This window comes from Vulpes vulpes, unplaced genomic scaffold (genome assembly GCF_048418805.1).
Source record: "Vulpes vulpes isolate BD-2025 unplaced genomic scaffold, VulVul3 Bu000000626, whole genome shotgun sequence".
Lineage (NCBI taxonomy): Eukaryota > Metazoa > Chordata > Mammalia > Carnivora > Canidae > Vulpes > Vulpes vulpes.
In genome coordinates this window covers 535,871-559,408 of record NW_027325669.1, presented here as the reverse complement: position 1 = coordinate 559,408, position 23,538 = coordinate 535,871, and the positions used below count along the sequence as shown (strand labels likewise).

Sequence of the window (23,538 nt, the reverse complement as noted above, 5' to 3'; positions counted from 1 at the left end):
GAATGAGAGCCTTGCTGCATAAAGTATTCTTGGCTGCATGTTCTTCTCATTTAGGACCCTGAATATATCCTGCCAGCCCTTCCTGGCCATCCAGGTCTCTGTGGAGAGGTCTGCTGTTAATCTAATATTTCTCCCCATATAAGTTAGGGATCTCTTGTCTCTTTCTGCTTTAAGGATTTTCTCTTTATCTTTGGAATTTGCAAGTTTCACTATTAAATTTTAAGGTGTTGAATAGTTTTTATTGAATTTAGCGGGGGACCTCTCTATCTCCTGGAACTGAATGCCCATTTCCCTCCGCAAATTAGGAAAGTTCTCACCTATGATTTGTTCAAGTATGCTTTCTGGTCCTCTGTCCCTTTTAGCACCCTCTGGAATCCCAATTCAACATAGATTTATTTTTCCTTCTGAGGCTGTCATTTATTTCCCTTAACCTTTTCTCATGGTCTTTTAATTATTTTTCTCTTTTTTTCCTCAACTTCCTTCCTTGCCATCAACTTGTCTTCTATGTCACTCACTCTTTCTACTACCTCATTAACCCTCATTGTTAGGACCTCCAGTTTGGATTTAATTGATTTTTAATTTTAGCCTGATTAGATCTAAATTCTGCATGAAGTCTCTTGAATCCTTTATGCTTTTTTCCAGAGCCACCAGTAGCTTTATAATTGTGCTTCTGAATTGGTTTTGTGACATCGAGTTGTAATCCAGGTTCTGTAACTCTGTGGCAGAGAGTAGTGTTTCTGATTCTTTCTTTCCTGGTGAGTTCTTTCTAGTCATTTTTCTCAGTGCAGAGCAAAACGAGTTAAACTGGTGTTAAACGAGTTAAACTAGCTAGTTAAACTGGCTAAAAATGAGTTATACTGGTGATGACTACCACAGACCTTCCTTACAACATCTATCAACTCTATTCTCTGTATCTATTGACTTTTATTTTTCCTCACTATTCCTATGCAGTTGGAAAGAACCAAAGTTCTCAGCAAAATACACATTTTGTCTCTGAGTTTTTCAGTTTTAAAACAACAAATTAGCTGTCATCTAGTGTAATGTGCAATATTCAGATAACTTGCATGAATATATTGCAGTGACATTAGCATACTTAATGTGTGGAGACGGTCTGATAACTATACAAAATATTTTAATACACATCTGTTTTCTTCTGTGGTTTGTACACATCTGTCTCCTAAGGATAGAAGTGTGTTCCTGGCACCAGAATTAGCACTTTCATCTCTGTTACTAAGATGAGTTTTCATAAACCTTTATTTTATATCAAAGAAGAATGTGCATATTTCGAGTCAGAAATAGTTACCTTGATGTTTCAGCCATTAAGGTATCTGTAACTCATCCCCAAAAGAGGAATTTAAAATTATAATATTGAGTTCAATATTATTTCAGGTTTTTAAAAAGTACCCTTTTTAGAGATATAAAAAATATCTAGAGATATACATGAAAAATATATGATTCTGAAATAAACACTTCTAAGTGTTTGGCACAATGATAAGCATGAAGTATTCAGCCTTTCTCTTTTTAAAGTATTTTTATATATATAGAATTTCAATGATATTTGATCCACTCCAAGACTGCATATTTGAAAAAAGTATGGTGGATCATATTTACTATGAACTAGTAGTACAGCTATACCCTAGTATGTATAGATACCTAACTTAGTGTTCTTATTCAATTTTGCCAAAAAATATTACAAAGAATTCTGTATTTGATGACATGAAAATTCAAAGTTAGAGAAATTAAATTGGGCTAAAAATAGTTTGAAAATATCACTAACTTTAAAGATAGAACACAGGTGTCTAGCTCCCTGCCTGGCAGAGAGTCTGCTTCTCCCTCTCCCACTCTCCACTTCCCTTGCTTATGCTCTCTCTCAAATAAGTAAAATGTTTAAGAAAATTAAAAAATAAAGGTAGAACTTCAATCTTTTGAGCAAGGGTAATTCTATCTTCTATAGAACATTTGGTAATACGCAGAATCATTATTGGTTTTCACAACTGGGGAGGGAGGTGAGATTGGCATCTAGTAGAAAGAGGCTAGTGTGCATTGCGCATTGTGCAATGCACAGGATGGTCCCCCTTGACAAAGAATTATGTCCAAAATGTCAATAGGGCCAAAATTGAGAAATCTGTCATGGAGGATAGCAGGGAATCAACCTGGCACCACCGCATAGGTGTCAAAAGTAGAAAACGAGAATATGAGACTTAAGATAATTTATCACTTAAGCACAGCAGACAGCACGAGCATAAGCATTGTGACGCTGGTCCCTATCCCTGGTCTCACAGGGTGAAGTCATGGGCCTACATGGATGCTGAGCAAGTAGGAATTATGCCACAGCTGACAATCCCATGGCCTGGAGATCCGTACCTTCAGAGCAAAGAGCCAATTTTGTACCAAACAACAAGGTTCTAAGTTCCATTGCCTTGTGGAGTAAACAATTACACAGTTAGGACCGTGTGCTTTCCTTGATTTAGTAGCCTCTGTAACTAGCTTTAGAAATTGTTTGGTATTAAGGGCACCTGGGTGGCTGAGTGGTTGAGTGTCTGCCTTTGGCTCAGGTCACGATCCCGGGGTCCTGGGATCCAGTGCCACATCAGGCTCCCTCTGCCTAGGTCTCTGCCTCTGTGTGTGTGTGTGTGTGTGTGTGTCTTTCATCAATAAATAAATAAAAATCTTAAAAAAAAAAGAGAGAGAGAGAAAGAAAGAAATTGTTTGGTATCAGAAGACAGAAAAGCCTTAAGGTTCAGCACACTCAGCAAGAAAGTTCAGGTACACTGAAGGTCCATTAGGGACCGCCTCTCCCAATACTCACAAAGAAGACCCTGGAAATAAGTACAAGTCATGATAAAGACTCACTTATCTCTGTTGTTCATGAGGACTTTACCTAGAACCACCTCAGGAATCTTCCACAGAAGGACTTAAATTTATAGAGAAAAAATATTCTGTTCATTTGTTTTTCTGCTACATAACCCATAATATCCCTGTGATTTCTTTTTCATATTCTCTTTGTCATCCCCTGAGCACTCTGGGTGTGTTCAGGGCATTTCACATATGTGGATTCTTGTGTTGGGAATACTGTTCCATCAGGCATGCTCATGCCTCTCTCCTTTACCTCTCAGAGGTCTCTGCTTATAGACTACCTCTTCAGTTTAGCCCTTCCTTGCATCTAAAATCCAGTATCTGAACATATTCCTGGCCCAAAGGGACTCCTTTATCCCTTTTCTCTGGTTACTTTTACTCTTTGGTACTTATCCTATATGTATTTTGCTTGTGTGTTGTCTTACTACAAGAAGGTAAGCTTCAAGACATCAGAGGTTTTACTTTCACTCATTGACAAGTCCTTGAGGCCTAGAACAATGCCTGGACATATGGTAGCTATGCAACAAACATTCACTGAAAAGGTTCTTTATTTTGGCTGTCATTACTTTTAAAATAGTAACCAAAGTGATTACACAGAACTAAGAATGATTAAATAATGATTCTTTTTTGTTCTAAAATAAGGAACAATAATGATCTTATTGTATCCATCATTATTTTTTTCATCAATATTATCTGAAGTCATTTTGGTATTTATTAAAATTATTCTTATAATGAACTTTCTAATGATTCTTTAGGAATCTTGTAAAGGTGTACATATTCTTATGATTCATTTGAACTTTGGCAACATTTTAAAAAAATATTTTATTTATTTATTTTAGACAGTGCAGAGCAAGAGAGAGCATGTGCGCGTACATGCATGCACACACAAATGGGCGGTAGGATGGTATAGAGGGAGAAGGAGAAGCAGGCTCCCCAGTGAGCAGAGAGCCTGATGCAGGGCTTAGTCCCAGGACCCTGGGATCATAACCTGAACCCAAGGTAGACACTTAACTGACTCAGCCACCCATTGCCCCATGGCAATATTTTTAATGAAAAAATTAATTATGAATTTTAGTGAGTACACATGGGACATCTTCATCTTACCACTTTCTCAGGCCCTCTGCATCAGCATCTCATTTTCCTGCACAGCTTTATTATCATTATTATTATTATTTGCATAGTTGCATACCTACCTTGAATTGTTTCTTACTATATACTTATGTATGCAAATTATTCTGCACGAATTTACTTTATGGTTTTGTTGTGGAATTGTAAAGATTCATTTAACTTACTACACTAAAATTGTTGCAAAACAGCATTAATATCAATTTTAACTAATATCAATTTTAACTCCCTTTTTTCTACAGATGATGCTACATCTATCTTTTGATATCTGCTGTATATCAACCCTAATGTGTTTCTAAAACCATTCATTATTTTTATTTTATTATATTGTAAAATTAATGAACTGCTTTTATTTAGTTCGGTAGAAAAATTGCCAAATTGTGCAGCTTCCATATATTCCTCACACTTCCCCTGATAGTAACATCTTATGCAACAATACCAAAGTTACCAAAACCAGAAAAGTAATTCTGATATAATACTATCAACTAAAGGTCTTAACCAAACTGCCAGCTTTTGTGTAATGAATTTAGTACTTAAATCTTCTCAGTCTATGTACCCCGTGACAGTGCCTCAGTTTTTTTCTTTTATTTTAATATTTGACCTTCCTTGATATACATATTTGTTGGCTCTCTACATTATGAGCCATCAAATATATTTTGGTAAGAAAATGAAGCTAGACTTTATTGAGAATGATGATTTTTATTGGAAAGTTGTTAAAGGATCCTTCACCTCAGTGACTTTACTCTGTCTCTGCTCATTTCTCCTTTATGTCTAACATTTTATTTTCCTGATGAATCATTGCTGATACCTTCTTTGACTTTCGCTTCAATTTATAATTTTTCCTTTAACAATTTTGGAAAGCAAACTTTAACATAAAGTAGTTATGTTGACTACTAACGAAATGGGGTCCTTGTAAATCAGTTTACTTTTCTGGGGCTTTCTTTCATTAGACATTGAACTGTATGATTCTTTAGATTCCTTTTTATCTCTAAAATACTGACTTTATAACTAGTTTCCTACCTAGTTTTATTTTTACATTCTTCCCTGACTCACTGTTTCAGTTTTGTAAGGCTAATTGCAGACCAGTGAGGGTAGTTAATATGGGTGTTTGCTTAGATATTTATGGAAGGATTTTTGTAAGGCAAATTTTTAAGGACTTAACTTCCTTTTTTTCTCATTTACCTATTAGTCCCACATGTATTTTGCCTCTTATTTTCCCTCTGATTATTAATGTGGGTCTGAAACAAGTGTGATTTGGTTTAATTTTAGGATGATGGGGTAGGTTCCAGGAGGATATCACACATTTTTTTGTCATGGTAATAATAAATACAATGAAGACTTACAGCCTCTGGCTTTTCAGCTCATCTTGGAATTTAATGATCAGTATCTTTCCCTAAAGCATAATGCCTAAGAAAAGTGTGAGCTACTTTTTTTTTTTAAGTTCCCTTAAAAAGTATCAACTGAAGTGGTGCAACAGTTTGAATGTTTAAATGACCAAATGCAACACTATGGAACCTATTAGAAAACATAACTAATAAAAAAAATCACTTTCTTTGAAGTTAAATTGCTCAAGCAATTTTAATGGAGTTGCCTTTTCATCTACTATGAAAGAGATTGAGTAATTTAGTGTTAATGCAGTAAGTTCCAAAATGTTTTATTTTGTAAATTATAACTTATTTCATGGGCCTAAAAGGAATATTCAAGAATAGCTATATTATTTTGTGTTCAGAAGTTAAAGCAATTTTTGCTCTGTTCTCTCTTGCTAAGGAGGCAGAATTGGATAGTAAAGGGCATTAATGGAAATTACTTTCTCCTCATTCACAATGAGGATGCATATGTTGTATTATTTCATGAGATGGTTAGGTGCAGCCACAAGAGGAGACAGGGGAGAGGCTCTGGGAAACACAGTGGATGGTATCCATGGGTCAGAGACAGAAAGCACAGCACAACACACAGGGTCACATAGGAATGACACAGGGTGGTGGTCAGGAGGTTGAAGACAGGAGTGATGGGGAAGGCATTAATGAACAGCCTTTATTGGCATTCTGGTGGAAAGACAAAACGAGCAAGATAAACACTTTAGAAGTGGCTAGTGTGAATAATTCCATTGGACTCTAAATGATAAGGATGATAGTTGCTTGGGACCTGGCCCTGGGATGGTTTTAAGGCAGAGGAATTTTGCCACCTGGCCTGAAGACCAGAGAGAGGAGGTATGGTTCCGGATTGTTTAGTTTTTGTTTTTTTGTGTGTTTGTTTCATTTCATTTCCTTTTTTTTAATATTTCATTTATTTATTCATAGAGACACAGAGAGAGAGAGTGGCAGAGACACAGGCAGAGGGAGAAGCAGGCTCCATGCAGGGAGCCCGATGTGGGACTCAATCCAGGGTCTCCAGGATCAGGCCCTGGGCTGCAGGCAGCGCTAAACCGCTGCACCACCGGGGCTGCCCTCATTTTTATCCAAGTATAGTTAATGCACAATATTATATTAATTTCAGGTGTACAATGTAGTGATTGGGCAACTCTGTGTATTGTGCTATCATCTGTCAACATCTAACCCTATTACATTCATTGAATGTATTCCCTATTTGTACCTTTCATCCCTGTTCTTTTCATGCCATAACTGGAAGCCTGTATCTCTCAGTCCCCTTCACCCATTTTGCCCATCCCCCACCTACCTCCTCTTTGGCAATCATCATTTTTTTCTCTGTATTATGGATCTGCTTCTGCTTTTGTTTGTCTCCTTCTTTCTTCATTTGTTTTTTTTTTTTTTTTTTAGATTCCACATATAAGTGAAATCACATGATATTTGTTTTTCCTGTGACTTATATCACTTAACATAATATCATCTAGGCCCATTCCTGTTGCAATGATAAGATCTCATTCTGTTCTGTGACTGAGTAATAACTGTGTATGTGTGCGCATCTCATCTTTTTTATCCATTCATCTATTGATGTACACTTGACTTGCTTCCATATCTTTGCTATTGTAAATAATGCTGCTGTAAACATGGGGGTGTATATATATTTTTGAATTAGTGTTTTTGTCTTCTTTAGATAAATACCACATTGTAGAATTACTGGATCATATGGTATTTCTATGTTTAATTTTTTGAGAAACCTACGTACTGCCTTTAAAAAAAAAAAAAATATATATATATATATATATATATATATATATATATATATATATTTGAGAGAAAGAGAGGAGAGTCTGCAAATAAGAGAAGAGGCAGAAGGAGAGGGAGAGGGAGAGAAATTCAAGCAGACTCCCTATGGAGTGAAGAGCCCAATAGGGGGCTCAATCTCACAACCCTGAAATCATGACCTGAGCGGAAACCAAGAGGGGACAGTGAACCAACTGAGCCACATAGGTGCCCCTCCAAACGGTTTTGTTTTTTTTTAAGTGGCTGCACCAGTTTGCATTCCCACCAACAGAACATCAAGTTTCCATTTTCTCCACATTCTCTCCAACACTTATTCCTTCTTGTCTCTTTTGATTCCAGCCAGTCTGATGGGTGTGAGCTTATATTTCATTGTGGTTTTGATTTACATTTCCCTGGTGCTTAGTGATATTGAGCATCTTTTCATGTGTCTGTTAGCCATCTGTACGTCTTCTTTGGAAAAATGTCTACTCAGGTCCTCTGTCCATTTTTAGTTAGATTATTTGGGGTTTCTTTGGTGTTGAGTTGTAAAAGTTCTTTTCATACTTTGAATATTAATCTCCTATCAGATATGTCATTTGTGGATATCTTCTCTCATTCAGTAAGTTGCTGTTTTGTTTTGTTGATGGTTTCCTTTGCTGTGTAAATCTTTTTATTTTGAGGTAGTTCCCATGGTTTAGTTTTGCTTTTGATTCTTTTGCCTGAGGAAACAAATCCAGAAAAAATATTGCAAAGGCCAGTGTCAAACAAATTACTGACTTTGTTTTCTTCTAGGAGGTTTATGGTTTCATGTCTCATGTTTAGGTCTTTAATCCATTTTGATTTTATTTTTATGTATGGCATAAGAAAATGGTCCAGTTTAATTATTGTGCATGTAGTTGTCCAATTTACCCCCCATTATGTGTTCTTGCCTGCTTAGATGTAGATTGACCACATAAGTATGGATTTATTTCTGGACTCTCTGTTCTGTCCCATTGGTTTTTGTGCCATTGGTCTATTTTTGTGCCAGTATGTTGGCATTTGATTATTATAACTTTATAGTATATCTTGAAAACTGGGATTATGGTGCCTACAGCTTTGTTTCCTTTCTCAAGATTGCTTTATTTGTGGTCTTTGGTGGTTCCATACAAATTTTAGTATTAGTTCAGTGAAAAATGTTGTTGGTATTTTGATAAGGAGTGCATTGAATCTGTAGATTGCTTTGCGAAATATGGACATTTTAACAGTATCAGTTCTTCTAAGTGGTTTAGTTAGTTCACAAAATAAAGACATATTCCTGACTGGGCCCTTTTCTCTAAGAATTGGCTATCTCAAAGAGAAGCGAAATCAGAATTTACAAAAAATAAAAACATTTAAAATTCTTTATAATACAACTCTGATATTATTTAAAATTAATAGTAGACTATTATAAAAATGAGCTATATACTCGTTGCAGGTCTGTAAGAGCATTCTTAAATTGGAAGCATCTCTGCCCTCTGTAGTGTGTACTTTCCAGAGTTTCATCTGAAAAGAATGAATGTGAAGTATCTTTCTTCTGCTCAGAGCATTCAGCAAAATAATTTCCAATGATGATGGTGTAATGAGGTTCTTCAGAGAAACAGAACCAATAGGATGTATGCATAAAGATAGAGAGAGAGAGACAGAAACATAAAGAATAGGCTTGCACAATTATGGAAGATGGCAAGTCAAAAATCTATAGGGTAACCTGACATGGTTGACCCAGGGAAAAATTGATTTTGTACCTCAAGTCTGAAGACAGTAAAGAAACTCAATTTCCTCTTCCTTAGGAGACTTCAGTCTGTTTTCTCTTAATGCTTTCATCTGACTGGATGAGACTAACCCACATTATGGAGGGTAATTTACTCCAAATGTATGGATTTAAATGTTAATATCACCTAAAAAATATCTTTCCAGCAATATCCAGACTTCTGTTTAATCAGATCTCTATATACCTTGACCTAGCCAAACTGATTCATAGAGTTAACTATCACACATAGCCAGGTGAACAAAATGTTTGAAGATGTGGTAGTATAAATCAATAAATAATTCCCATAGAGCAATAGCTTAGAACCCAAGAGTGATGATTATTTGTAGTCATATTTGCACACTAATTTGTTCATCTGTTTATTATTTATTAAAGACTACCAATGTATGACTTCTGTGATTTCTCTTGGGAGATAATTCTCCATGAATCACTCACATTTCTGCATGTCTTAGAGTGAGGCAATTATTGCCTTTTATACTGAAGTCAATCAAAACATTTATAGGAAAAAGCCTTGGAAAAAGAGGTAGTTTATCTCTACAATGTAAAAGGAAGCTTTGTTTATTGCCCTTTATAAAATATTTGGGTTTCCTAACTCTAGGTTTATTTTTTGTAATATAACTCGCTGATTGTGAATATATCTGTAAGGGCCCAACCCAGTCATCCCCATGAGACTTTGGAGTCAAAGGAACTGATATCATTCTGCTGATGACCATACTGCTTACTATGTAATAAAGTTCTTTATATTTGACTTACAAGCCTTGTGTCTTTGGCCATCATCCATGACACAGTAATGGGCTAATTTGTTAGCTTGAAAGTAGGGTAAAAACTCCGTTCTTTACAATTTTTGTTAAAACTTTCCATTGAATTATCATTTTAGATTAGTTTATTGGTAACTGTGATGCTTCCTGTGGCACTCTCTTTATTCTTATCTATGTTCATCACTATTTCAAAGATGAAATATTCAAATGTAATAGAGACAGTCCGTATCACCCTCTTCCCAAATTGAAACTAACAATATGATTTTGATGATAAAAGGAAGATACTATGCTTTAATACATTCTGTTCATCTTAAAACCCTAAATGTACTTCACACATCTCTTTGAATACAACAGCAAAGTATTTTGTTCTGATTAAAATAGCTGTGTATTTACCCTCTTGGACCTGTTAATTGATCTGAAGAAGGACTTGGAATGTAAATGAGGATGAGAACATCAGCCTCAGCTGGCCATGGGGGACAGATAATATAGAAAACTTCAGTCTGGCCAAAGATTCCTATAACCTCAGGAGATAGGAAATTTAGCAGGCAAACGTAACTGCCACACTATTAATTAAATCAACTTCATTCACTCATGTCAGATACATATAAGCTGTGATGCCTTAGGCCACATTGAAATACACAGAGAGGATTTGGATGAATTGAACTACATGAATATGAGGCAGGAGAGTTGTCCAAGCACTGACTCTGAATTGTCCAAGTACTGATTATGAGGCAAGGTAAAGCACCTCCGGCCCTAAGCCTGTCTACATGGCATACTCACATCCAGTTGTTTAAGGCATGTAATCATCCTCTGCACTCATGGAAACACTTTTGCAATACTTCATTCCAACTCAGAAAAATAATGTTCACATTAAGGATAGAAAATCCTTAAGGATACAATGGGAAAATATAAGCATTGTATTTTTATGATGCCAATCATGGTGTATAATTTCTAATTAATCCCTCATGTTGATCAGATTCTCTTGTAAAGAATCAAGACTTATGAATTACTCTGGAGATCCAGTATATGCACCTTAAAAAAACTAAAGACACTGTCACATTCTTTTCCTTAAAAAAAAAAGAAATCTGGGACCCATTTTTAGAAGTAAATAATTTTATTTTAAATACATAAAACTTCAATCTTCTTCTGTTTCATAAAATATGTAATAATACAAATCAGACATGTAATGATATCTTAGAAGTATGTTTTTCTTTACTCTTTTTCAAATGCTTACTTTATCTAGTTCTAGGTATTAAATTCATTTAAATAGCTTTTCTAATTATATATTTCTTTTAATTCTACATAATTATTCTCCTTAATTTATATAAGTTGTATTATCTCTTATTCATCCTCATTTCCTAAATGGTAGATATCACCTATAAGAAATTGTTATCTTCAAGAATTTTTCACTTAAGTGAAAAGTATAGCTTTTGATGATGTGTGTGTGTGTGTTTTAGCATGCTAGTCATAATTTTGCCCATTTATAAAAGTTATTCTTAAAGTACTAGAATGGTATTTAAAGAGAAGCAATGATGGGAAGTTTAACAATTTGAGACAAAACAATATGTTAATCTTAAGCATTCATAGAGTACATTAAAAATCTGTTTTTAATCTGAAGTATATAGATAAATGTCTCAACTCTTCACTTAGAATGAGTGTTATGAAAAAAAAAGAATGAGTGTTATGATATGTTATTATGATATGTTAATTAAAAAAACTATAAGAAAACATTATCTACTGGAACTTTCTGTCTTGTGATCTTGTTGTCTTTTTTTTTTTTTTTTGAAGGAGTACAAACGTTGAGAATCCTTCCTTATTGATAAATGAAAACAAGTATTTTGTTAAATTTAAGGGTAATTTTGCCAGATTGAAAAAAAAAACACATTTGTAATCTTTGTTACTGGTTTAATAATAATAATAAAAATAATAATATAGTCATGAATGTTGGTTTTGAAATGTAGAATACTTGAACTCTCCAAAGATATCAAAACAATCTACTCTAATAAGTTTTATCAACTTTATCAAACACTTTTCTTATATTTGAATAGTCATGTGTTTTTATCTTAAGCTGGTAATTCATATCTCTGTACTCATCTATGTTTGTTTGAGATTTGAATGACATGAACTTTCCTATGTCCTGATCCCCAGTTGAAGGATTTTTGTCATAGAGTCCTTGGTAGTCCATCTCAGGCAGGCTCTAAGCAAACTTTCTTCAATAAAAAATCAAATGCACGTAAAACCAATTTCCTGTGTTTTAGTGTTCCATCAGCCATAGGCTAAGGAAGATACCATATGATAGGAAGTCAGAATATTTTCATTATCAATGTATATTTGTTGAAAAAGTGATTCACTGATTGTTTAGGCTTTGTCCTACAAGACAGGTAATCCCTCCATTCCTTGTTAAAGATAGCCTAAAAAGGATTTGCACGTAGACTATTTTATGAGTTTCTTTATTTTAAAATGTTTATTTAGCCTCATTTTTCCCTCAAGAGAAAATAAAACAAAACAAACACACAAACAGCTTTTAAAAAAAATTAGGCTAATGGTGCAGGTGGCTCACTAGTTAGGCACCTGACTCTTCATTTTGGCTCAGGTTATGATTACAGGGTGGTGAGATCAAGCCCTTTGTTGGGCTCAGCATCAGCAAGGAGTCTGCTTAATGTTCTCTCTTTCTCCCTTTGCCCCTCCCCTCCCACTTGTGTGTGTGCTCACTCTCTCTCTCAAATATATAAATAAATCTTAAAAAAAAACACTAAGCTAATTATTTCATTGCTATCTTAACAAACTAGATAGGAAGCTAAAGGGAAAATGATGATGATGATGTTATTAGTAATAATATAACAATATTTATATAACATTTACCATGTGCCAACCATTATTTTAAGTATTTTACATATCTTCATTTAATCCTAAAACAATCCTATAATTTAAACACTGTCATTACACCCATTTTAAAGATTAGGAAATTGAAGCATAGAAAGGTTAAGTAATTCACTCAGAGATATGATGAGCGGCAAACCCTAGGCCTTGTAATTTGAGAACTTGTGATCCTAATCACTCCTTTATGCTGTTCAAGCATTTCATTCTGAAGAAAGTCTAACAATATAATTAGGGACAGAATCTTCCCAATTTTGTAATTCAAGTCCATTTCACTCTTACTATTTATTCACAATTGTCTCTGCATATACTATTTCCAAGTAAAGTTGGCCACTATTCAAAATGCAAGGAAACCTTATTAAATAATCATTTTAAGAGTAAAACATGAGGAATATTTCTATCAAGTAACAATCATAAGGAAAAGAACCAAGTCATGTATAAAATATTTTTTATCCTGATAAAATAGTAAAGATTAACATAGTATTGAGAATTTACAATATTGCAGGCAGTATGCTGAGTGCTTTACATGCAGTAGTTATGTTACCCCTTGTTGCTATCGCCCTGTGGTGTAAGTGCTATGATTATCTTTAGTTGATGAGTGGAGAAATTAAAGATCAAAGTGACTGAGTTGCTTACCCAAGTGTCAGAAGCAAAATTTCCATCCATGTAGTTTGCAACTGCTTCAGATGAAAAATAAATAAAAAGTGTCAAGTTAGATGTCAAAAGGAAAATTTATAAAAATAAGAGGGCTATTAAAGATGGAAGTGTCCATGCTGGAGTAGATTTCAAATGTAATACAGTTTTTGAAAACCAACTAACAAGATAAAAATCAACCGCAGACTATTAATAAATATAAAGGAAAAGAGTAAACAGCTATTATTTTTCCATTATGCCAGAGCAGGAAAGTGCTCAGTAAAATTAAGTGTCAATAAAGTAAAGACAAAATTAAACTTTTTTTTCTAAGCAGAGACACAATTAACCTGTGAAAATGACTCATACTGGATGGTAATGAAGCAAATAGCTTAGTGAAATTGAGAACATATCTGATTCACCATAATGGGATTTTCAGTTAGATCAAATCACACTTTGTATTAGTCATCGTGAGTCAGGGTACATGCTGATGAGCACTAAGGGCCTCAAAAGAAAAATTTACTTTTCTCCAAGGCCAGAAGGCTCATGATTAAAAACCAGGATATAGTAAATATTTAGTACATGTGCATAGGAGGGAATGACAAAAGATATGCCAGTAGTGTGTGAACCAATAGTTCTGTCTTTAGTGTATTCCTACCTATTGCTTCATCCAGTAAATTCAGTGCTCAACCTCATACTCAAGAGGAAAAGAGACAAAGACTTCCTTGGTTTCGAAAGAAGAAACCACGGTAATTTCTCATGCAGCACAGAGATGGAACTACCTTTATGATCTTGTGGGCAGTTTGGAAAGTTGTTAATAAAATGGCAAAAAGCAAGGGCAGGATTCACCCCAGGAATAGTGCAGTTTCAAAGATATCTACACTGGGTATCATGTGACTTGGATTTTTGTTCCAATTCTATCACTTCTTGTGTGATAATAGACGATAACCCTTCATTTTAAAGTCTTGGCATTTTCCTTTCTGTGAGGAGTTTGAATTAGTTGAACTTATAAGATTATATATTTATATTTCTTTGAATTACCACTGCCTGTATCTTACAGAAGTCTGTACTAATGTCCTTTTTAAAATAAGTCTAGAGGGCAGCCCCTGTGGCCCAGCTGTTTAGTGCCACCCCCCACCCAGGGCGTGATCCTGGAGACTGGAGATCAAGTCCCACGTCAGGCTCCCTGCATGGAGCCTACTTCTCCCTCTGCCTGTGTCTCTGCCTCTCTCTCTCTCTCTCTCTCTCTCTCTCTCTCTCTCTCTGTGTGTGTGTGTGTGTGTCTGTCATGAATAAATATTTTTTTAATAAATAAATAAAATAAAATAAGTCTAGAACATAGAGAAATATTTCAGTGTTTGAGATTCACTGTTTGTGCAGTTCCATGATGAGAACCTTTTGGGACTTTCAAAGGTGTGCCTCTTGTTCATCTCTTAGCAAGAGGATTCCTATTATTTTGATTACTCAGATTACATATTGTGAGTTTCACTATGCTTACTTTTTGAACATAGTACTTGTTCATACTACTCAATTTTTTTTTTTACTAAACAAACAATCAGTAACTATATTTATGTTCTCAGAACTTTCTCCCTGTGATATGTCACCTCTTATATTTTCCTGTTTTCCTGCAAATCACTGTTTCAATTAAGATATATTGAGACAGGGCCTGCCACTCACATAGAAAGGCATTCAAAATAAAATATGGTATGGAATGATATTTTCCAAAATCACACTATAAAGAATCCACGAATCAGAATCCATTCATTTTTGAATTAAATATTTTATTAACTAGAACATAAGCAGTGGTCACTATTATAAAATGTGTTGCTCTCTTGTTTTTTTCTTTTTACAGATCTGGATAATGTGGAAGGCATTGCTGTGGACTGGATTGGAAATAACCTCTACTGGACAAACGATGGCCATAGGAAGACAATTAACGTGGCCCGGCTAGAAAAAGCGTCTCAGAGTCGGAAGACTCTTCTAGAAGGAGAAATGTCCCATCCCAGAGGGATTGTGGTGGATCCTGTTAATGGGTATGTAATAATATTTGATCAGCTTGATAGGAGGAAAAATTTTTTTATGTATTTAGTAGTAGCAAGTTTGAATTAAATTCACACATGAATGGCCAGAATGGGAAAAGTTACATTTTGAATTGCTAAATTAATGTGTCAAAATACAGTTAACTGAAATAAACAGATTATTTGTATAAAGGATATATTTACTTGATTTACTCTGACAAGGACTATAATTCTCCATTTTAGACGGCTTGACACCAAGATAAATAATCAATTGAGAGAATCAATTAATTTGATTTTTAAAGGGTATTAAAATTTAATATATTCAGAAAAAAGCAAAGATTTTTTTGTTTTGTTTTGTTTTTTTGGTTTTTGGTTTTTTGGTACATTTACCATGGGCCAGGCATTTTGATAAATGGGCTGACTATGTTCCTATTCTGTAATCATCAAATAATCTTTTAACTAATTGCTATTCTCATCTTTGTTTTACAAAGAAGAAACTGGTAACTGATTTGCAAATGACCATTAAATTATTAAGTGACTGAGTAGATGTTTAAATCCCAGCAGCCTGTCTCTAAAAATTTACTCAAAGCCACTACATGTCACTACATTTTACTAGCCAAGTTTAGTAATCACATAATTTTAGATATAATTATTGTTTTATATAGTGAAATCATTTTGTACCGTGTGCTACTTGTTTTAGGATAGAATATTTCGTGCAATTCTCAGCATTATATTTTTCTTTTATTTTTATTCAAAGCAATTACCTGAACACAAACAACACCATGCACATAGAAATATTGAAGAATATGAACATTCCTAACAGAATGTCAGAAATAAATGAATGGATTACATATTTTAAATGTATAGTTGCTATATGTGATGTTCATCCCTCCCGTCTTATATTTTACTGTTTGAAAATAGCGTCACAAAACAAGTATTCTTTATACCTTACTACACACATAGAAAAATACTCAATTGCATAGGATGTGTATACCTTCCCTATAAACTGAGATCACCAGATTGTAGTTCCTAAATTGTTTGTATTGAGAATAGCTCCAAACAAATACAATTAACGTACTTTTTCCTAGGCTGACATTTAGGCAGAGAGTGAACTCATTGTATGTGTTTTTATAAAACATAATTATAAAGCAATTTCACTGATTTTATGTGTGGATTCTATAATTATCTGTACTATGCCAGGACTTTCAAACCAAATCATCGACCTGACCTTTAAATCAAGGCAATCTTAATTTTAAGAGAAACTATTTATTACACACTGTCTAAATTTACTTGAAGCAAGATATCTTAAAACAGCATCTTTCTTCTAAGGAGTTCATTAGAGAAATATTTTGTGATATACTTAAAGAGCATTTGTGGTGCCAAGACAGATGACACAAATATGGAGGTCGTAGAATCATATGATTTAGAAGGAAGTTTAGAGGTCACTAGTCCCACCTCTCTATTCAAATTCGGGAATCCCCTTCAATGCTTCTCTAATAGGCAGGATAGATATAATATCCATTCCAGTTAGATATAATATCTACATTGTTTATAGTTTATAGTATTTGGAGGCAATCTACATCATGTATAGTGTTTGGGGAAAATTCTAATTGACTTTTTTTTTCTTTTCATTAAGGCAATATCTTCATCTCTGTAATATCTACTAGCTACTATATTTGCCTCTGGTGCTACAAAGAATGACTCTTAGACCTTTTCCATTAGACATTTTCTATTTTCTATTATGCACCAACCTGAAAAACACATTATGTGTGTATGTGTATGAGTATGAATGTGTATATACATATATATATATATGTAGTTGTGCGCGCACACACACACACACACACACACATTATTTTTCTGAGCAATATACTATACCCAGAATTCTGTACTAGGTATACAATAGTTAACAAAACAAGCATAGCCTTAAACCTTGTGAAGCATCTTCTGTTATCTGCAAGGTGGGGGATAGATAGATAGGACAAGAATTAAGTATCAAATAAGCAACTAATGTAATTTCTACAGACCAGAGTTAAGGAGGAAAACAAACAGGATGACATGTTGTAAACTAACAGGTTGAACAATTTCAATAGGTTTGCTGAAAGGCCTAAGGATGCATTATTTACACCAAAACTTGACTATAGAAAAAGAATCAGCAATGGAGAGTGAAGGAAAGAGTATTGCAGATCAAGAAATGGTACATTTGAAGATCTTAAGTTGGGTAAAAACTTGACTATCAGAAACACCAAGATGAGAACAACAGAGAGGCAGAGGGGAAGTGATGCAGATGCAGTTAGGAAGCAGGACCTTGTTCGCCAGGATGAGAGCTTTGTACTCTGTCTTTGGCACAGGACAAAATAAGGAAGTAAGAATCAGACACATATTTAAAAAAATCTAATCTGACTGTACTGTGGAGAGTGGATTAGAAGATAGAAGTAAAAGTGGAATCATGTGAAATTAATTGTCCAAATAATTGTTTGAACATAATATAATTTTTTAAAAAGAAGAAGAAATGTTAGCTAGGAAAAGTCCTTTTAAAATAGCACAATATAACTTTTCACAAAATATTAAAAATAAAACCTTCATTTATTTACAGTTTTTCCTATCATAATACCTATTTGCAGCTGTACACAGAAGGAGAGAATTACAGGTTTTCTCCACTTCAATAGCCAATTAACAAAAATTGCTTATTTCAGAAATATCCTTTATCCAAAGCTTCATAAACAATTACAGAATCAGAAAGACTTTGTTCATTTATTTCTTTATTAAAATGTATTATTGATTAAGTATCATACAGATCAATAGAAATCAGCAAAACAGTAATTGTCCTCAAGGAGTTTATAATCTTTTTTGTTTGTATGTTTTTTATTGGAGTCCAATTTGCCAACATATAGTATAACACCCAGTGCTCATCCTGTCCAGCGCCCCCCTCAGTGCCTGTCACCCAGTCACCCCATTCCCCCACCCACCTCCCCTTCCACTACCCCTTGTTCGTTTCCCAGAGTTAGGAGTTTATAATCTGATGTTCTTGAGGATGCCTGGGTAGCTCAGTGGTTGAGCATGTGCCTTTGGCTCAGGGGGTGATCCCGGGGTCTAGGGATCGAGTCTCACATCTGGTTCCCCACAAGGAGCCTGCTTCTTCCTCTACTTATATCTCTGCCTTTCTCTCTGTGTGTCTCTTATGGATATAAAAATAAATAAAATCTTTAAAAAAATGAGCTGATGTGCTTGATACACACACACACACACACACACACACACACACACACATTACCTATAAAAAATAGAATGAAATAATGCCCTTCAGAAAATCATTGAGACTCTCAATTCAGACTTGAGTTTTAGAGGTTGAATAGGATTTCCAAATGAGTAGATTTAATCTCAGGGGCTTAGGATGTGGAGTCATAAGGTTAGTCACTGTACTCTGATGGGACATGTAAGTACTTGTTCAGAGGCAGGGAAGTTAATGGCAGTTTTGAGATGAGATGGGTTCATTAAGTCTAGAGCAGAGGGCATGTGACAGAACATATAGGAGATGAAATTAGACATATGCAGAAATCTTCATTGTTTGTATTAAAAGATGTTTGTTTTTGTTTTGTTTTGTTTTGTTTTGTTTTCCCTGACAACAAGTAATTGGAAGGTCTTGAGAACAGTCACATTTTTCAATTCATGACTTAGGAAGACAAGTAATTGAAATGTGATAGTTCTATGTGGCCAACCTGTTAGAAGTTCCCATTGAAGAGGGATAAAAGACAGATTGTAGCATTTGTAATGGGAATAGACAAGTGAGGATTGAGGAAAGAGACACTGAAAATACAACTGGCAGGTCTCAACAGTGATAGAAATGGGGATAAAGCAGGAGGAGGAATTGGTTACGATGGCACTGTTTCTCAAGCTGATAGCTGCAGATGAATTCCCTCCTTCCGATGATAATTTCACACTTCATAATTTATATCAGTAACTTAGACACCTGTGTCTCCAGTTCTGACTTCTCAAAATATTATCTGTTGTAAATATGCTCAATGCTGAATGTATATTTGCCTCCAAACATGGTCTGTGGTATCCCTATCTCAATAGTGCCATGCTTTCTAGTTAATAGTAGCTATTACATCAGCATTAAATTGAGGTGTTTTTGTTTTTTTTGTTTGTTTGTTTGTTTTTGAGATTTTATTTATTTATTTAACCCAGAGAAAGAGAGAGAGACCACACCAGCAGGGGGAGCAGCGGGGAGAGGGAGAGGGAGAAGTAGACTCCCCACTGAGCAGGGAGCCAGACCTGAGGTTCGATCCCAGGACCCTGGGATCTTGACCTGAGCTGGTGGCAGATGCTTAACTGATTGAGCCACTCGGGTACCCCATAAATCAAGTTTTTTAACAGTAACATTATGTTACTTTCATGGCTTAAGGATTTAAGTATGTCTAGGATTGACTGCCACATAATACAATTTAATTTGGGGATATGATCAATATCAACAAATGCAAGCTCAGTACTTATAGGGTACAAATATAAATAAGAAATAATCCCTGCCCTTAATTATATTAATTCTCAACTGAAACCATCTGACATTTAACACTATTAAATATAATGCAACAAATACTATAAAAAGTCTTTTTAAATGTCCCTAGAACACAAAGGAAAGACTTTATTTTGACAGAAAGGGTAGAAATAGACTTCATCAATTAATTGTATTTGAATAGGACTTGAAAAATAGAAGTGCAATTTTTCTTACTGTATTAGCAGAAGTCTCACTTAACCTAATATTTATTTAATGAACACCTGAGTCCCACATATAAAAAGATTTATATTAGTGTCTGCTTGTTTTATAGGTTATATTTCCTATTTTCTGCATTAGGAATCATCATGTTTCATACTGATTATAAGGCTTCCACAATATAACTCTGTCACTTAATGAAACTGGTAGATGATCACACACCTAGCCTCTGACAGACTGGCACCCTTGTTTAAATTGTTTTCTTATATTCTGTTTGAATAAAAATAATCATAGATAATGAATCAGATCACAAACAAAGTTTTTTTTAAATAGCAAAGCAATAAAAGTTATGCTTAGATTATCTGGAATTACCCCTCATGAATGTGTGTCTGCACACATATGCAATTTGGGTTGAAGAATCAAAAAAAAAAAAAAAAAAAAGAGTGTAACTGTGGGCAAAATAAAAGCTAGAGAGGAAGATAATTGCAATTTTAACAAGTTGTAAATTAGCAACAACAATAAAACTGCATTGACTAAACATATTTAAAATTTCATGAAAGTATTAATGGAGATAAAAAAGTTGTATATTACTCTTTTACATAGTTGATTTATACAGTTGAAGTCAATTAGTTATATGTAACTAACATAGGACTAGAGCAAATGGAATGACTGTCTCATTTGTTCTTAATTTGTTCCAATAATAAGACCACTCAAAGAACAAGCTGGATGCAAGATAAACATATATGCATGTTTATTTCTAGGATTACAATGTATTTTGACGTAATAAAATTCACCCATCTCAATCTATTTCCTCAGATCTAAAAAGATATAGCAACATAATTTTAAACTGTTAAGGGCATTTTTAAAAAGCTTAACTAGCATAAAATGATCGATGGTGTGTCACATCCTCAGGTTTCCCAAATCTTCATTTAGATCACAGTAGGATTTTTAGTCATGGATACAGATTTTTCCCAAATTACCTCAGGAATTATTTAGGGTCCAAAAAATAGACTTAAATGGGTGGCAGACGATCAACTAAGGCCATTTCTAGGGTCAGCAGCTTAGAAAAACTTTAGAGCTTTGGAAAGTTGTGTACGAGGTGACCGAATTAAAACCCACACTTTAATTAATAACTCCAGAACTTTCACATGACCCTAGAACAGCACAGGTGGAGGGGTTTAACCTTATTCATGAGGGAATTGGAAAGTTAGCTCAACCCCCCCCCCCCATTACAGCTTAACACAAAAGACTTGTCTTTAAAAGGCAGAAGCTTTTGTTTGAGAAAGAAATTAAAACTCAAAATCTCAAGGTCAGTCAACCTGATGTTATTAAACTCATGTGCAGCTAAATCATCATCTGTGGGTTTGAGGTTATAATAAGGAGCAATAAAGCATAGATAATTTGCAGGAGGAAGACAAATTAGACTTGGCCAAATAAACCCAGTGTGACCATACCCTTCAGTACAAAGACAATTCAATTGCCTGTCTTAAAAAAATAATAAATAATAATTCATCTAAGATTAAATAAAGCCTGGAGGAGGTCATTAACGGCACCACAAGTTCTCATGTCAGTCGATCGATCTGCTTTTCAATCACATAATTGATTTTATGTTTTCTAAAGTGGACAACATTTAAAAATAGTAATGCCTCAAAAATCACTTTCCAAACTCAGTATCAACACCAAAGAAAATAAATATCTGGCACTTAGTGTTAGGTTCAATAGTGTATAAGGACAGTAAGTGTGGTAGTGGTGGCAGTGGGTTTTCTGTAATGTGGCCGAACAGCCTGGCTTCACTGAACACATCTGTGCTTCCCTGAGGACTTCACAGATGCCCCCTCCCTTTGGTAGATGAACATTTAGGTAGGAGGAGAAATCAGAATGTAATTAGATGTTATGGCAGTGCCCAATCTAAAGAAGCGTCCCTCTGTATGGGGGCTGGTTGAAATAACATGTGTGCACTCTTGTTTGTGACGTCCTAGTTGGATGTATTGGACAGACTGGGAGGAAGATGAAATAGATGACAGCGTGGGAAGGATCGAGAAGGCCTGGATGGATGGCTTCAATCGGCAGATTTTTGTGACTTCAAAGATGCTGTGGCCAAACGGTTTAACTCTGGACTTTCACACCAACACATTATACTGGTGTGACGCCTATTATGATCATATTGAAAAAGTGTTTTTGAATGGAACTCACAGGAAGGTAAAAGACAAATACTGCTGTTTTTTTTTTAACTCACAGGCTGCTTCTTCACAGAGCCTTGTTGTTGTGTTAAAAATACTTTCAAGTTTATTTTTACCCCTCTGAGGTGGCTGCCAGTAGTCTCTGTGGGGTGGCTGAAGGAGGCTGAGCATTAAGCAGTGCAGCTGGCGCTTGCCTCCGGGAGACCAGGACCAGCTCACTGTGGTATGCCAGGATTTGTGGGATTTTAAAAAGAAGCTCTCAGGATATCAGAGCTGTTTTAAAATGCAGTTTTCCTCCATTATTGATGAGTTTGCTATGACCAAGCAACCCAACTCTATTCCAGTATCTTTAATATTTGCAGGTGAAATTTAACCTACATATTATGAAAAAGTAATTATCCTGCATTTATTTGAATAAAGAGCTTCATGACATTGGAATTGAAACACAAAAATAAACTGAACTTCAGGTCTATTACTTTGAACAAATCTCAACTTCCTCTTGCCTCTTTTGGTAGGATCATTGCAAAATGATTTTGAAATTCTTGAGTAAAATTGAGGATGGAGTTGATTGTGTGCCAACAGAGGCAGTGTTGACAAAACATTGCCTCTACATTTCATCTTATAATAACCCAAGTGGATATAACATTATGAACTGGCTTCAACACTTTTGTTAAATAATAGAAAATGGAATGTTAGAAATTATTAAAATGCCTCTGTTGATACTATATGTCTTTCTTTTTGGAAAGGAAGACTGCATAGTTGGCCAAGCCTACTCATTATGAATTCTGTTTAAGAAATAAGCAGTACATTAATCAGTTAAGGCTACTTCAATCGTTAGTTGACTCTAACTGTGCTTTTAGTATGTTCCCTCAAGTAGTAAAATTGATTGGCATTTAACCTAATGTCACATACTTAACAGGTGTCAAAAATATATATGATTCCTTTAAAGATATTGATATGTACACCACATAGAGAATATTGTACTGGCTAGCATATTCAACCCTCATGGAAGTTAGAAAGTAGAAGTTAGAAACTGTCTTAATTATTCAGTATATGAGTATGTGATATGAAGAATTCAGAAAAAGGAGCAAAAGTTGAATTTCTAACCCCATGTTATTTGGATAACTTCTTCAATTTTTTTAATATTAAATGGAGTAAGTGCAAAATGCTTTGTCATATTGTATACAATATCATTTTATAAATGGTGAATGGCGAAAAAGTACTATTATTGAAGGTGTGACTCTTTATTCCTCTTCTACAATTGCTCCAGTTGAACAAAAACAAAATACAACAAAGAAAATCAGACTGAAATTAGCTAATGAGTCTTATTTACCTACTTACTACTAATAAATGTTTATATGTTCAAAATTAAAATCTCTACCTCCCTCCCTGCCGTTCATCTCCTAGATTTCTTCCATTTGCATTGGCCAATTAAGTAGGAGAATCCCTTTCATTCC

The 23,538-nt window shown here is 34.7% G+C and overlaps 1 protein-coding gene across 1 annotated transcript in view; it reads left to right on the top strand.

Moving 5' to 3' along the window:
* Nucleotides 1–23,538, top strand: part of LOC112912724 (low-density lipoprotein receptor-related protein 1B-like) — a 1,003,376-nt gene that overhangs the window by 447,302 nt on the left and 532,536 nt on the right. The window contains exons 10-11 of the mRNA XM_072745081.1: nt 15,025–15,205; nt 21,881–22,100. Of these exons, the coding sequence (XP_072601182.1) occupies nt 15,025–15,205; nt 21,881–22,100 (401 nt within the window). The remainder of the gene's footprint in view (nt 1–15,024; nt 15,206–21,880; nt 22,101–23,538) is intronic.